Consider the following 18,154-nt stretch of genomic DNA (forward strand, 5'->3'; position numbering starts at 1 on the left):
AGGGCCCTTGATTGAGACACACTGCCAAAGCACACCAAGCATATCGAGTGAAATATATATATATTCTCGTAAAAAAAATAGCATAATGGCAATAATGAAACATTCATAATCATAAGGGAAGAGTTCAGAAACCAAAATGGCTTTCACAGAGAAACTCTTGACCTCTGGGTTACACTCACTCATTTAGGTTTTTGTTTGAGGCCCTATTTAATAGTTAAAAACTTTTTAATCTTTTTATATGAGCTCAAACTTTTCCTCTGGGAAAATGTGATGTTGCCTAGAGACGTGCAAACTTTTCTTTGTAGTTTTGCGTCATGTCATGTATAGATTTACATTGCACTCACTTCAAAAGAGCTTGTGGTACCATTACTGCCGCATATACCTCAGTACTAATTGGCAGATAAATCTACACCAGAACTAGTGTAACCACAACATTAGCTTCTTCTATGACCACTCGTATTTTCACAATAAGGAGGCTTCAGTAACCAAACAAACTGAATTTACAGCAGATTTCAATCTAAATCCATCATGGGTTTTATCAAAAAAAAAAACGACTGAGTGGCAGTTGTTGACATTCTCTCTGCCTCAACCTAAATGGCCAGGAACAGAGTTATGCTGCCGATTCTGTAAGTAGCGTTGTGTTCAGTGAAGTAAGATTACAGAATTTATGAAAGCAATGTCAGATCCTATTTGGCCCGATGCTGTGCTTGCACATTGGAATCACTGACAGAGGCAAAATGGAGTTAATTAGGTGAAGGATCGTTCCAGCAGTGTGCTCACTGAACTGTGGCTATGGGATCAGACTTCACTAATCCAGGTTTGGGAGGAAAAACGTGGGCCTCTTTGGTTCAGAAAGGCTTGTGGCTCTAGATTGGCCGTGGTGCAAGTCTTTGGGGAACCAAGAAGGAATATATAGTGAAAAATGGTTTGAATGGATCTAAAAAGAGTAGACTAGTTTTACTTTTTTCTGGACAAAAAAAAAATATATATATATATATTCTGTACAATGGCCATACACAGGAGTGACAACTGCATTAAATACAGTAGTGAATCCCTTAAATTATCATTCACCGTCGGCGGTGTAGCCAGTGGAAGAGCCTGATGGGCTTATCCCCTCACAATATGATGAATAGTCCCACCCAGTTATTATTATAATATTTTATTTACTAAAGTATTGTTGTTTCATTCATTTAAATACAATTATGAACTATTATGATAATCCAACAACATCTGAAATCCTGAAATACATAAAATGTGTTTTTGGATAATGCTTGACATCTGTGTAGGTGCGAAATGGCTCAGATGGCCTGGATAACATGCTAATTGCCTAACCAGAGTTGTGAGTTGTTCACCCATCCAGTTATAATTTGCAAAACAGCAGCAATGTTTAAGCAAAATTATATAAAAATTACTTTTAAAAAAAAAACTCACATTGACGTGGGAGAGAACCCCTCCATCGACCTGCAGGTAACAACACTTTTCAATTCCAAGCCCAGAGTATTAGTTAACTTTTTTTGAACATTAAATTTAGGTTTTAAAATTCTACATGTAACATGAGAAATTGTCTTTCTATGAGAACAGTTACTGTAAAAGAATTATAGAAATGACAGTAACATATTAAGCAATGATCTACACAGCACAGTCAACATCAATACATTCCCTATATTTTAGTTTTAAAAGCCTTCAACACATTGTTTAGACAACAACACTATAAAAGATGTGGAATTTTTTTTTTAAATAAAAGTTTCCTTTTTTAAGGAGAACAATATATGAAATAATCAACAAATTAATTTTATAATTTGATTTATGAAGCTGTTTCTATTTCTATTAGCACTAATTTCTATTACAAATATGAAAAGTTGTCACAATCTAATTGCATCATATCACACATACAGCGTTAATAATTCTTAAGAAAACAACGTATTTTTATTGATAAACACAGATTCAATTTTACATGAGCGTCTTCTCTTTAGTACCACAGTGGAGATCCATTATGTGTTGTTTGGTGTGCTTCACGAGATTTAGATTCAGATTGGTGATTCAAAGATTGAATCATTCAGACCTCTTTGCGAACCAGTTTTACAGATTTAAAGGAACCAAACATAGCTTTTCTTGATGTTTTTATGTGCTTTGCAAATGTAAAAAAAGGGTCTGGAGAAATAATAAAGTATCAATTTTCTTTTTGAAATGTTGTGAAGTTAAAATCAAAAAAACTATTTAGAATAGAAATTTTCGAAAAATACTTAAGTATAGTAATAAAGTAATTGCATTTCATTACTATACACATCTGGCAAGCAAACGCCCTGGACGAACGGTCTCCTGCGGGGAAACCAGAGTACCTACAGTAAAGGAAACACCTGCCCAACCCATACCCAACAAACATGCAAAATCCACACAGAAAGACCTCCTGGCTCATTCAAGGACTTGAACTGGGGAGGCGAAGGGCTCTCCACTGAGCCGCCCTACAAGAACTCCCTGTTTTCAAGAGACAGGCACACAGAGGAGGAATATCATACACATGATTTTTACTCACCCCAAGCACTCTGGCAGCTTTAAAGTCGACTTTCTTTCTCTCCATGTCCTGCTCTACTTTAACCAGTTTCTCTTGCCTTTTCCTTTTCTTCCAGGCTAAGAATGTTTCCAGAGTAATTCGAGTAACATTTGCTACAAAAATAACAGCTGATCATTACACGTTTTGAAAAATACTATTCAATACAATGACATTCATTACAATGTTACTTTACAATCATGTTCTGTGACCCTCTTTTCTCTTCCTTCTCACCCCAGTTTCCATTAAATCCTCCAGCACAATCTCAACCTCCTTTTTTTCTTCTTTCTTCAGAAGCCCACCGGAAGAGTGTCGCTGTACCAGTTGTCACCTTCTTTAAGACAAAACTAAATTAACAATTGCACACCTTACATAAATAAATAAATAAATAAAAATGATTTTGTGATTTCCTTTTGTGACAGAAAAAAAAAAAAAACAAGTGACCAGTCAAATGTCATTAATGATTAAAAATCACTATATAAATCTTGCCAGAACCTAGTTTGTGTCTTTGCATTCTTTTTTTTCAGCCTGTCGTGTTTCTTGTTCACAACTTACTCAAGTTTCTTTTCATCCCAATTTTCCTATGGTGCCTGCAATTACAAAATCAAGAAACTAGTTAAAAACAGAATACAGAACAGATATGTTGTTTGTCTTGAACTACTGGACATTTACAAGTTAGAAAAAGGACAGCAGAAGGATAATAAATAAATAAATAAATATAGCTGCAAGCAGCAATTATAGTTATAGTTAGTATAGATAGTATAGATAGACTCGGCAAGGATTCAGGAATGTAAGGAGATGATCCTTACTGGATAAGTTTAGGACAGTTGGTGGCGCTAGAGGGATTGAGTTAGAGACTCAAAATTCGCTATGGTGACTGTTCAGACTGTGTGCCAAATTACATAACTTTCCCGCAAGTGGTTCTATGGGCTGCCATAGACTTCCATATGGAAGAAGAAGAAGAAACGGAAGAAGAAGAAGAAGAACGCCAACGATTTCAATAGATGCCTACACACTTCCAGCGCTTGGCCTCCAAAAATTAGTACAACAATATGTATGTGCATATATATATTTATTCATATTCAAGATAGTCTCGGTCAGACTCAAAACACAGACTGTCAGTATTTGTTCAGAAGATTCACAAATCACAACCAATGAAATCACAACCACTCAAGTGCTATAAAAGGAGATACGAGTCAGTGCAAGAAGGATTCGTTCACCTAAAAGATTCATTGAATGCAGTTATGTTCATGACCAACAAACACAGAGCAGTTCCTAATAATGCTGGCCTTGATAAACACCACTGTATACAGTACATAAGGGGAATATATACCTTATATAACTGTGAATGACGATGATAATGGTGATAGAGAATCATACAGTACTGTACATGTAACAGAGCTTATGCAGAATTCGGTCAGTTCGATGTGTCTCGGAAACGATTTCAATAATTCTCTCCGAAAGATAACATCTGAAGTAACAATTAATTTATACATAAATTATAAAGCTAATCCTGTGAGACTGAGAGGTTGCAAATCGGGTGATTTTAGGTCGATGTTTTGGCTGTAAGTAAATCGATCAAGACGCTCGAACACTTCCGGTGGGCTGACGGCAGTTACACAGATCTGTTTTCATCTGACCATTAGCCAAGTATAAAGTATTCTCAACGAATATTAATGAATATTAGCGATCATTTAAACATGATAAGTAATTAAATATTCAGGGATTTACTTAGGCTACTCCTGTATTAAAAAAATAATAATAATCATCATACCCTAACTGGGGGCTGAGCCTAGAATTGCCCAGTTGCCATGCCATTTTTTTTATAGTTTAAAAGTTTTTAGTTTAAAAAAAAAAAAAAACACAATATAACTGTTTTTATTGTATTCTGGTCAAATAAATGCAACCACATATAAGAATTTTTTTTCATAAGAGGTTCTTACTAACCCCAAACTTTTGAAAAGTAGTGCATATTCACACTTCATCTTCTTTAGGACACGGATCGCCTTATGTTTCTCTAATGTGTGTGTGAACATGTGAGGTGGGCCCAATGAGAGGTGAGAGGAGCACATTATCCCGTGACAGGAACACCATGGGGGATATGAGCAGGGCTGAAGAAAGTGGGGAGGTGTTCCGATTCTTCCAAATCTCTGCTGGGCACCTCCATCTCCAGCATTTTATCTGAGTCAATCTGCTGGAAAAAATGCTTTGAAGATTTGGCTTCTTTTTGCTAATAAAAAAAAAAAGTAATTTCCTCCATTTAATTTTAGTTCAATGCATATGAAAGCAAGGGGTCATTTTAGCACCTGTTGATCATGTGAGCTTGTTTGAGAATTTGTGTAAAGATAAACATATAAAGCTTACTTGACTTAAGTTTAAGTTTAAGGGTGGCAGCACAGACAAATACACTTTTATTTTTATTTTTGTACTTCTTCCTTTTAAAAACATCCACATATAATACATTAGAATGCTTTCTGCATGAGGTCATATGATTTCAACAGTTTTACTTGTTCCCTCGTTGAGTCATTGCTATTGCATACAAAACTAATCATGAACGAGTAAACAGATGACACTTGCTTTTCACACTCTTATACGAGCTACACTTATTTCTCAAAATAAATGGGTTGTAAGAGAAAATGGATTATTACTATAATTTTTTACTCTTGTGGGGCCTGGATTACTCCTTTAAAGACAGTTCCTCTCTCTGTGCGAGGTGAAGATGTTGAGACTGTGAGTGTGAACACTAAACAAAAGCCTCAAAAACGCCTGTGGCTTTAACACGGTGGCAAGAAAACAAAGACTGTGCAAATTACACCTATCATTTGGCTGTCAGGACGGCTGTTTGTAACTCATGCATAGATTAAAGACATAAGTTTAAGGGACATAAAATGTGCAGGTACAGACACTTATGGGTGTTTCCTCATGGTCATGTGCATGTCGCCCTGTGTTTTCCTTCTTGAACGTGTGAATGTGTTTGAACAGCTGTGAAAACACCAGTGATTTATGTGTGCCAGTGGCCATACAGACTCTGTCACCCTCTAACCACACTTGACCACGTTGTTCTGACAATGACAACCGCATAAACATAAAGTTGTCACAAGGGCTATATTTTAGCAACTATAAGATTTTGAACCAAATGTCCAATTGCATTTTCTATAACAGTGATTTTGTATTCGAATTTTTAATGGTTTGATATTTTTCTGTGATACTGGTTTACCATTTTTATAGTTTCATTGCTTTGAGTTTATAATTACGTTGCTGTTTAAATTTAGCAGAAAAGTCATTAAAAACAAAATAACACCATTTGAAATACTGTTAATAATACATATTGTGGGAAAGTGCTCTTTTATTTACTTTAGATAGTATCTTTTTCTGATATTAGAGGTAGGAAGTCAACATACCCCATATAGTGTAACAGCATGCACTTGTATAGGGGTCAAGTCTAACAACATTTGATTACATTTATACATAATAAAATAAATAGAAATAATAAATAAACATGACATGTTTTAGCTTACAAGCATCTAGAATATAAAGATTAGGCTATATTGGAATATAAAAAATTTGAAAGAAACATGACATAAAAAATGATCTGCATCTGACTATGCAAATTACACAGACAAAAGTCATTCATAGCACACTGTCTAATTCAAAACCACTTGCCCATAACCATCTCAGAATGGCCATTTCAACATGTTAGGGCCATTAAAAACAAGCAGATGTGTATCTTTCTTTCCAAACTGTAATAAATTAATAGTAATTTGATTAAGATCTGTCCTCATATTAACTGGGTTAACATAACAAATTCTGGGCAATGAAAAATTGGCAAGTTTAAAGAGCAGACCTAAGATAAACATAATGAGAACACAAGAGAGATAGAGATGCAGGTGTGAGAGAGAACTTGTCACTTCAGCTAAATTAAAGTAGAAAGCCACACACACACACACGTTGGGTTTTCATGTTTTATGGCGACTTGCCGTAGACATAATGATTTTTATACTGTACAAACGGTATATTATATCCCCTTAAACTAACCCTACCCATCACAGAAAACTTTCTGAATGTTTACATTTAAAAAAAAAAAAAAAAAACTCAATTAGTATGATTTATAAGCTGTTCTCCTCACGAGGTCCAAAAAACGTCCCCACAAGAACAATGGTTTACCAGGACCACACACACACACACACACACTCACTCTCTCTCTCTCTCTCTCTCTCTCTCTCTCTCTCTCTCTCTCTCTCTCTCTCTCTCTCTCTCTCTCTCTCTCTCTCTCTCTGAGGACACAAGGGACCCCCAGCTTGACTGTTTGAGGATGAGAGTGAGTAGAAAAAAGAAAGTACAGTATTTAATAAAATAGTCCCATAGCCAGAAGTGGAGGAACTGTGGTGTCTCATCATGAGTCCAGAAGGGTCACCAAAGCATGAAAATCATCTCTGATTTAGTCTATGTTTATATCAGAGGAGGGTGCATATATGTATGTAATAAAGTTTATCCCAGGGCCAGAACTTTAAAATGGTTTATATATATTATTATATATTAATAGGAATATATATTATTCATTTTTTTCTCTCTAATTGTCTTGGCCTAATGTCCAAACCCTAGCTGCAATTACCATTTTATACACAAGATGGCGCGCTAAAAACAATAATTATTTGATTTGAAGGATTTGTATCAAATCTCTGACAGGAGGACTGTCTAAATGTATCCAATAGGCTATAAAAATATGTGAGATGTTAAAGTAAGAGATTAAAATCATAAGGTTGCCACATCAGAAGCTCAATACAATATTTGCTATGCTTCTTTAAATGTATCTGTCACCCTTCTGACTATAAACAGCACAACATAAAAGTAAATTATCATGACAGGGCTATAATCAGTCACTCCGTCCGACATATGTCATTAATGCGGGGATGATAATAACCACCTTACTAGTCAACACTTAGCCTACATTCTTGAAGGCAGACATGAGTCAAAACATATAAAATACTGACACTAACGATCTGCTGTCAACAATAAGCTGCCAGGCATGTTTATTTCAGCACACTGTGAGGAAAAACACTCTGAATTAAAAACAAAGTGTCTGGTAAACGTGTCAAAACCAGTGTATGATGTATGCATTATTAACAGTTTTGATGTGTTTTATTGTTATCTTTCAAACATTTGCTCGGTATCTCAGATACGTCATGTTCCTCATGTTATCAGAGAACCGAGGTTACGTAAGTAACCTAAAGTTACATGGTGGCCACTACGGTCTTCTTACACAAATAGCCTACCACAATTATGTGTCACTGTCTTGGAACTTTGTTACTAGAATCTTTGTATAGGCATATTATATGTATTATATGTAAAAAAATAAATGAAAAAAATAAATAAAAAGTGAAAAGAGTGTCCCATAGTGTTCCAATCAGTCTTACTCGCTTGGTTTTACCTTTACAGCCTCTTTTATGTCAAACAAAAACACCTTTCCAAGGTTCAGCCGTTCAGCAGCCCGCAATGTCCATCTGTACCAGTAGATGGTGCAAGTATCTCATAGTCAATCATAGTCCAATTCTGCCCTCAGACGTTCTACAAATTGCTTAAATTAAACAATTAGAATTACAGAAATTCACTTTTAATAAATGTGTAAGCTATTTTTGTAAGCTTTTTTTTCTCGTGAGACACTAGCATTGATTAGTGAAGAAATGCTACAGAATAAGGGGCATCATCATGTAAAATAAACATACAGTGTTTTCATAGAAATGCCTATAAGTACGGTACCTACCAATGTGGGGAAACGTTTACACTGTTAATGAAAATATTTTGGTTGGTTTATATTTATTTGATTTATCATAGTGTTCTCTGGAAATTACTTTGTTCGGTTGATAGATAGATAGATAGATAGACAGACAGACAGACAGACAGACAGATAGACAGACAGATAGATAGATAGATAGATAGATAGATAGATAGATAGATAGATAGATAATTGAGAAATTATATTATAATATAATTTAATTTTGATTATAATGAGCATCTCTCCACAGCGCCCCCTCCGGTGGACTGCTGGCGAGAGCCCAGCACCATCTCTACATTGTTACAGTCCTCCCATTTCCTGCAACACAACACTTCCATGTATCTCGTGAAGGGTATGCTGTTTTATCGCTTTACATTGGATCGTACCTGCTGTCTGGGGATTGACAACGATGGAAATATAAAGGTAAGCTACTTTTGTTCGCTTTTATTTAAGTAATAAGCATGTTACCGGTAAGAGCATGCTATACTTTGTTAGACCGTGGAGGTAATGAAGGAACACGTCAGGTTTCTCTAACGATATGAAACCTGAAAGGGAGGGCGTAGAAAATTTTCATTTTATATGGTGTACCAACAGCCTACACAATGTTATTTGGTTATCTTGTCAGTTTTCTTGCCGTGGTGAGTGAACACAGGGGTTATGTATGATCACGAGCAGTTCCTCACACACACATATCAAGCTGCGCTGTTCACTTGGCAACGCCAATCGCCGTGGACGCCTTAACAAAACCTCTGTTACCTTCTCCCGTATGAGGTTTACTAGTTTCCACCCACTGGCTAAAGCCGTCCTAATCGTACACAAACAGTAGTTGACGTGCTGTGAGTGTAGTCAGTGGCTCAGAAGAGGTTTTTTATACAAGTCGAGAAGACACTGAGCGTTTTTACGCACAACACGCGCGTTTCTCTCACGGGTCTCTCTCTCTCCGCAGAGCGAATATGAGAGGGGTTCGCCGCAAACTGTCATTAGGTTGACAGAGATGGGCTGCTGATTTTGGGAATCCCGGAGAGCTGGAAGCGCCCAGGAACACCATGACCGTGTTCAACCAGGAGAATGTGGAGGATTATTACGAGATTGGAGACGAACTCGGGAGGTACGTGATGATTTCTGGACGTTAGGTGACATTTATTTCATGCAGTTGGTTGTTTTGGAGGAATTATATGCATATACATTTATGAAACAGATCTATTTCTAATGAACTTTATGAAAACTGTTAAAAATAAAGGTTCCAAAAGAGAGTTTTCACAGCAATTTGGGGGACACTTCCAGAATAACCTTTTTTTTTCTTACTGTGAATAACATTTTAATAATCTGAATAACCTTTTCCACTATAAAGAATCTTTTGTGTAATAGAAAATTCTATGGATGTTAAAGGTTCTTCATGGAACCATATATTCCAAGAAAGAACCTTTTTTGTTTTTTATAATGAACCATTGAATACACCATCTACTGTTGTTCAATCGACAAGAGAGCTTTAAGGTGGTGCATAGGTCTTTCGGATGGGCTGTACTACTAAAAAAGTACCATGGTATTACCCTAGGGAATGATAATACCATGGTACTCTTTGAAGTTGCTTAAGCTACCATGTCAGTACCATTTAGTACCATGGTATTTACTATATCTTAAGTGTCACAATTACTGTACCATGGCACCTCGGTGGGGTTGTTGCCAGGATGGTCTCAGCTCATTATTGGGCGTCCCAACCCCCCCCCCAGAGCAAGGAAATCACTGGTTGTCACTCTAGCAGATGTTCATACATTCCTAGTTATAATGATCTCCAATGGCATTTATTGATTAATGGGGCTCAGATGGCTGTGAAAGCCCAAATTCTCTTCTGGGAGCCTTACTTGAGAGGTTGATCAAGACAAATTGGGTTAGTCTGCTATTCTGCGACTCAACGACAATTGCATTTTTACTTAATAATTTGGCTTTTGAGGACATCCAGTCAGCAATTGATTTCATTTTGCAGGGTATCGCGACTCAGTTCTTATTAAGGGACGGTCACACAACACTTTTCGTTCTATTCACTTCCTTTCCGTTCATAGGCATGCTCACGTGAAGAAGTTTCACATTTCGCTGCTTTCCACTGTTTAAGAACACAAATTTTAAAGCTGCAGATTTGCAGCGTTGCAGGGAAGTGGAGTAGATTGTATATTTTTACATTTTTAGATTGACTGTTATTCATTGTGTGTTGAATTTATGTTTTTTTTAAAAGACGACACAGAGCGTGAAGTCACATCCGTTGCAGTGTCCAAAGAAATTTTACATCCTCAAAATGTAGTGTTTGTGTAATATTAGCTGTGTAATATTGTGTAACATTTCAGCATTGGTGGTCAAGAGATGGATGTTCTTTTGAACTGATTTTCATGAGAATGCAGTTTCTCGGATTCCCATTGACTGCTGTGTGTGTGGGCGATAAATCACCACCACGCACATAGGGATGAGTCTGCTCCTTGTGTGGGTTGTGGGAAATCAGGCTGTTGTTGTATTTAAGAGAAATATTTTATCTGTTAGTGCTCACGTAACAGCCTATAGGATGCAGATGCATTGCTCACGCTCACTAAAATCGGTTGCATAATGTGTAAACATACTGAGGAGAATTTGAATCGAATGCTGAAGATGTTCTTGTCATTGGCTCCTGAGGGATGACAGCATCTGTTGGTCGTTCTTATTGCATAATTGACTCAATGACTGCAAAGTTATTACTGAATTATTTTATAATAGAGAAGTATAAGAAAGCAGTATTGCTTTACTCTTAGGGATTGTGTGTCTAACATCTGAGGTTGGTTATTTGCTGTTAGTTGATTTGGTGTTAAAATGCTGTTTTTAAAATGCGCATATTCATGAGCATTGATTACATGTTAAAGTCTGGACAGCTTTTAATTGACAGTTATGTGTTTTAACTATTTAAATATGTATGAACCATCCCTTTATTTATTGGTAATCTTTGAAATTTAAATGTTTGATTGAAAACACCTGCTTGAAATGTTTTGTAGTTCTGCTTGAGTATTGTGTTTTTATGCTGTCCTTGAATTTTTATTCATATGCATGATGTGACATTTTACATATTCCAAATTATTTGAATAGTATTGAAGACAAAACATTTGAATATTATGGTTTCACCATGACAACTTCATGACTAGTGATTAGTTTTGGTTATGCCATAGAGCTACTAATCCCACTATTGGATGAATGGATTGCAGCTTCTGCGTACAAAATAGTCTGAAATAAAACACAAAGACCAACAATCATTGTATCCCACTGGCACATTTTAAGTTCATTCTGCATTCCCTCCTTCACTAACAAAACCTCCAAATCAGGACCAAGAACATCATTCACTGTTCCCAAATCAGCCATTAATTGCTTTACCCTCCTCACCATGTTCAGGGCTTAGCTTTGATGCCTCATCAAAATGGTTAAGCGTACCCCACCAGCATTGAGGCCTTACTCTGTGCTTGCGTGTTACTCGGGCTGTAAGGTTAAACATACAGGCTCTCTTTGTGGGGCTTATGAGGCTTCGGCCCATGGAAGCTCTTAAGTGAGGAGGTTTCTTTATTCTGATGGGAACTGCTCCGGGTGGTCCTCCTCAGAGTAGGAGGAGCAGTGGTCTGTTGGCTAAATTTGAAGCGGGGGTCTCGGCTGGCACTGCTTTTCATGGACTAACACTATGAGCTGCCGCATCTCGAAGGTGGTGTGTGTAATTTTTTTTAACATAGCGACAATGAATACAATTTTCCAAATTTCCCTCACATTAGGGTTATTATCATTCACTAAAACATTTTTGTTAATTGAAACAAAGATGAAATAAATATAAATATTTGATGAAAATCTTTAAGGGATAGTTCACCCCAAAAAATTTATTCTGTCATAATTTACTCACCCCCAAGTTGTTCTGAACCTGTATAAATGTCTTTATTCTGCTGAAAACAAGAACATATTTTGAAGAATATGGGTAACCAAACAGTTGGGCGCTATTGACTTCAGTAGTATGGAAAAAAATTACATGGAAGTATTTTTTTATTATTATTTATTGATTTATTTTTGTATGTGTATAACATCCATTGTGTGTATAACTATACTTGCTTGGTGTTTTCCTTATTCTTAATTTGAATTAAGGTATGATTGTATGTTATGTGTATATGTATGATACTATATTATTTATACTAGGCTATATTACTATATACGTTATTGTTACTTTCTGTCAGACCTAAGATGAACCAAAAAAATTCTTTAAAAAAATTCTATGGAAGTCAAGGGGGTTCATCAACTGGTTTGGTTACCCATATTTATTTAAACTAAAAGATAGGTAGAACTGAAGTAAGTTGAAGCACTAAAATTATTAACTGAAAATATGAAAATTAATAGAAACATTAAACAAAAAATAATAAAAATGTCAAAAGCACTTTAACAAAACTTAATTAAGATAAAAGTAAAACTGAAATGATAAAAGCAAATTCAAAATATGAATAAAAACTATAACAGTATATAAATAATATTAAAATAACACTGCCCCACATCTTTCATTGGATCCCATTCCTAGTCCAACCCCAAACGCTAAAGTTCCACTCATACTTAAAACAAGATTCCAAGCGCTTCACCATATTAAATGTACATTAAACATCACTGAACAACTTTTGAATGGGAGTCTGTCTGTCTATCCATTTCAGTATGGATCGTTTCTAGCCCAATCTTAGAAGATAAACATCAGCTTTAGCGCTAATGCTAAAAGCGAAGATGAATTCCCAACCAATAAGGAACTCCTCCAGTTCACTCAGTAATGATATCTGCGTTACTCTATTACATTAAGTCTCTAAGACCGACTATAATGTTGGCTGCTCTCGGTCTGTCCTGCCACTAATTGGTTCCCCTTTGTGTCTGTTTGCTCTGGCTGTGTGAAAGGTGAGGAGCAGATTTTTTTAGCTGGATCTCACCATCACTTCAAGAGGCAGTGCTTCTGACTGTGTAGTTTTGAAGAGTGTGCTACAGAGAACTTATTACCCGGACTGTGATTCTAATGAGGTTCCTCGAAGAAGCTGAGATCACCAATGAGATTCCTCCAAAAAGCTGAGATCCCAAGCAGTTTTGATGAGGGCCACTTTAACAATGTCGTCGCCCCCCCCCCCCCAATCCCCCCCCCCCCCCCCCCCCGTAATGACATGCAGAATATGCAAGTTTTTTGTTGTTGACCTATATTTGCACCCCAGTAAAATGTGTCAGAGGGTGCTGGTGTTGAGGTGGGAGAGTGTGGGAGATTAATTTTCTTTACCCACCATAGTGGACAATTCATGCCTGATGTAACCTACGATTATTTATATTTTTAACTTATTTTACCTAGATTTTGCCATCAAATTACTGACATGGCATTCAACCAAATAACTAAAAAATGTGTGTGTCTGTATATATATTCAGATGCAAAAGCCTCTAATGGTGCTTTTCCACTACACAGTACCAGCTCGCCTCGGCTCGACTCGGCTCGACTCGACTCGGCTCTGTTTGGTTTTCCACTGTGTAAAAGTTGTACCTGTACCTGCTTCCAGGTACTTTTTTTCGTACCACCTCCGGCGAGGTTCTAAGCGGGCTGAGGCGAGCTGAGGCGATACTAAAATGTGACGTGAAAACACGACAGATTGCTGATTGGTCAGAGAGAATCGTCACTATTCACTGCGTCATCATTGCACGCGCCAGAAGGAGTATCCTGAATAAAAAAACAGTAAAAACAAAAATAAAAACATCCAAAAACAGCATACACTCGATTTCCTCCATTGTCCTGTGTGTGGGGGTAGCGGGTGTGTCTCGCGCGTCTCGCGTAAAAGATTAAGTCACGGCAGTTTCCTGTGGCGTCGCTATGACGACCAGGTACTATTGTGGAGGTACTATCTGCAATGGAAAACGGAGCGAAAAGCGAGCCGAGCCGAGTCAAGTCGAGTCGAGTTGAGTCGAGTTGAGCTGGTACTGGTAATGGAAAAGCGCCATAAGTGCCATCTGGAATTTTTTTCTAGAATGATCATTTTTATCAAGCTCGTATATTTAAGTTCAATAATTTCACTTAAATGGCAATGCAAATTACCTCAAATTCATTTAAGTGAAATTACTGAACTTAAATATACAAGCTTTATAAAAACGAGCACTTTGATCACTTGATTTCAGAAACAACACATTTCAGCGCTAGATCGCCTCTTATTTAACAAACGAACGAAATGAATGCTCTGCTAGTTAACTGGAGATGTTTTGTTTATTTGTATTGGTACATTCGTGCCGCGAGGTGTTTCAAAAGTGGTGGGGGCATGTTACGGCGTCTTTTTTCGTCCTGAGGTAGCCTGTAAAAGGATATTTTGGGGTCTCCTTTTTTGTTGTTGCACCCCACCGCACAACATATTGAAGGCATTGCTAGCTAGTTCCTTTGCGACTGACGTGAATCAGGTACTCAAGATGGCGGCAGACAAGTTTTAGAAGTGAGTGACGTCAGTGAGGAGACGTTGGTGACATCATCTGATATTCATCTATAGGTCCATTATATATTAATTTCCCTTCATGGATGTGACTCTAGCCCTCTAGTATCATGCTGAAGATATCTGCTGGTATGAGTGGCTATGCACACATAGCACCATTCAGAGTGCACTAGTGCATAAACGTAGCTACTCGTCCGTCTGTGTGTGTTCAGTGGGTGAAGTTTGGGTGTCTCTTGTGAAGCCTAATGAGATTTGTGGGGGTGAGAGTGTGAGAATGTGAATGAGATCAAGAGCATTTGTGAGCGAGCGTACCGGCAGGGTCATGGTACACTGTAAGACAATCCTGCTGTGAAGTATTAGTCTTGACCAGTGAAGCATGTGTAAGACAAGAGGGAAAATAGGAGTTTTTTTCTCTCTGTCTGTCATTTTCTGTTTGGCATGGTGAATGCAGCTTTTGAGGATACAAAATATATTCCCCCCAGCATCCCAAACTAACCATCTTAAAAGGGTTTCCTGGATAGTACAAAGGTTAAACCGGCCACATCTGTCCACAGCATGTTAATCAGTGCCAATAAAGAGCCATTGTTAGTCATTGACAAAAACATGGCTTTTTTTAATGGGTTTTTTTTTTGGTCTGCTGTTGAGGTGCAGTAGGTTTTGGCTATTAGCATGGTCTAACCCTGCATTCTGTAGGCATAAAGCATCTTTCTCAATTCATGGCCATTCAAATGTAGCCATGCATTCTGCCGAAATGCAATTTGCATGTTGGTACCATATCAATTATAGGCCTATATTAGAAATGTTTACATTTGCCCATATTGGCAAATTTCTAATTTTTTAATATGCATGCTTGCTTGCCCAATAATTATTTTTTTATTACATTTGCCTAACACGTTTACATTTATTTTAGCAAAATATCAAAATGAGTATTCACTTGATTTTAGTTGTTAGTGCTTTATTCTTAATCAATTTGAATTTTAATATCAGCCATTCATCAGTTATTGGCCAAAAGATTGAAATAATGATTGGATTATTAGTATCAGCTAGAAATGTGATATCACGTCTACATTATAGATGTTTTACCCGTGACTGATCATTTATGCAGAATTTCACAGCAGCACAGGACAGTCAGTAGTATAAGAGTTTGAGACTGTGCATTTTTGCATTTCTGCCCATCAGTATTGTGTCAGCCATCATTTTCCTGTGGCTTCATAGTGAATTGTCCCATAGCATTTACAGCTCAGGGGATTGGCTCTAAAACATTATCCTGAACTGAACGCCCATGAGCAAAGATGTCAGAATTCAAATTTGGTTCCTGTGCCACTGAGGTTAATGATAACGCTGACAGATAGCTTTGTCCGGGTATTATAGAGATCCTTCATTGTGTCAGGTTCTTGTTTCCTGTGATTAACAGAAAACCTTGAGAATGAAATGAGCTTGGGTGCAGGTGGATTGAATGCAGCGGGTGGCCTGCGTTGGCAAGTGTTTATACAATTAAATATGTGTGTACAGTGTACATAGTAACCTGGTTACTTTTTGTGCCACTCCTTTGACAGCTGACTTAACTGTTAGATTATAGTATTCTGCTAAATAACATTTGAATTGTAGGCCTATTTCTTTTATACTTTGAGATGAATGCTTTTTAACAGTTTTTATTTCACAATGAGCACGACATAGTGTTACTTACATTTTGAAACCATTCATCATGCCTTTCTTATATTCTAATCACCTGCTAGTCATATTGTGGGTTTAAATACTGCTTTATCACAGCTGGTTACAAGAGTTAATACATCACGGTGTTGTCATTCACACAAGAGACCTCTTATAGAGTCCAGGATGTGTTGCTACAGTGGATCATAGTCGATTCATCAACTTTATTTGCACAGCCAACACTTCTTCAGTCAGTGCTTGGTTTTATACTGCAGTCAACGTAATGATTGTGCGCATCAGCCATGATGAGGCTATTTAATGTCAAGTGTAAGCATATGAATATGAATAATGGGAATCCCCCTCCTGAATCATGATTCTTAATAGCAAATTACTGCGACTGATAGGCAGCATCTTGGACATTTAAAGGTGGCTCGAGCAAGAGCTGCGAAACAGCTTTTTCTCAGGCACATTTGTTAATATTCAGCAATAAATTTGTGTGAACATGTTATGAATTCTTCTCACAAATCTCGGAGCACCAGCACTGTTAATGCTGTTGCTAAGCTACTGGTGAAGTGATGTCGTGGAAGGAATTCAGACTCCCTGTGCTGGATATCAAGTGCTTTTCTGTATATCTTGTAAGCCATTGTCATTGCCTTGTTGATCATTTTACTCGCCTTTTAGTGCCATTTTTATGCTTTGTTTTTACTTTAGACAAAGTATTTGACCCTATTTAAAATGATACATTGTCACAATTCTTTGATATTGCTGATTGAATCGAGTCCAGAATAGTTAATGCTGGCTGATCACATTCCTAAAAGCTTTCTTGTTTTCTTTATAATTGTTCTTTTATGGAGGAGGTTGAGTTACTGTATCCTCTGTTAAGACGTCAATACTGAAGCCGCAGAATGTGTTCTTAACACTCATGTTTTGACAGTAAGCAGTATTCGTCGAAACCAGGTGGATGTCAGTTTCTGTCTACATAGGGCATTTGGAAGATAAGGCCCGCAGCAGACTTCAGGTCTCCTCCCCTGGGTTGCTATGGGAACCACCCATTTATCCGGTTCTTTCCAGGCGTAGCTATCATTTAGGCTCGGTCATCTGTGGGGCTTCCTCCATTAGCAACGCTTCCTTAAATGAGTTCTGATTGACTGAATGTGAGACAGTCCTTCATGCTCATGGGAGAAGTCCAATTAATCAGACAATGCTGATATTCTGATTGGTTGCACCGTTTTGATTGAATTACAAATGCAAGCTTGTGTTTTAGCTGGATTTTGAGGACTCAAGAGTAGTAATGGCTACTTCAGACCATTTCATACACATTTGCCACCGGTGCCTCTTCACACAATGTGTTCTTTGTGACTTCAAATCCACTTGAAGGACAAAATTACATTCCACTGACATGTCAAATGCCTTGCTGGTCAAATCAAAGAAAAATTATGTTTTCACAGATATCACCGTAGCTAGTGTTATTTTTCAAATTAAAAAACGAGTGACCCAGCCTTTTAAAGTAGCCAATCAGAAAATACCCTCTGCCTTTTAGATTGCCATTAAAATGTTTGGGGTTTTTATGATTTTTTTTAATGTTTTTTGAAAGATGTCCATTATGTTCACCAATGTTGCATTTATTTGATGAAAATACAGTAAAAATACAGTAAAAATTTTAATATTGTGAAATATTATTACAATTTAAAATAACTTTTTTCCAGCATCATTACTCCA

At 37.1% G+C, this 18,154-nt stretch overlaps 1 protein-coding gene across 1 annotated transcript in view; it reads left to right on the forward strand.

Annotated features, from left to right (window-relative positions):
• Positions 1-8,584: 8,584 nt before the first annotated feature.
• The window catches only part of dapk1 (death-associated protein kinase 1), a 72,514-nt gene continuing 62,944 nt past the window's right edge, over positions 8,585-18,154 (forward strand). The window contains exons 1-2 of the mRNA XM_084114452.1: positions 8,585-8,744; positions 9,268-9,429. Of these exons, the coding sequence (XP_083970578.1) occupies positions 9,368-9,429 (62 nt within the window). The 5' untranslated portion in view covers positions 8,585-8,744; positions 9,268-9,367. The remainder of the gene's footprint in view (positions 8,745-9,267; positions 9,430-18,154) is intronic.

Source organism: Abramis brama, assembly GCF_963993115.1.
Source record: "Abramis brama genome assembly, chromosome: 5".
NCBI lineage: Eukaryota > Metazoa > Chordata > Actinopteri > Cypriniformes > Leuciscidae > Abramis > Abramis brama.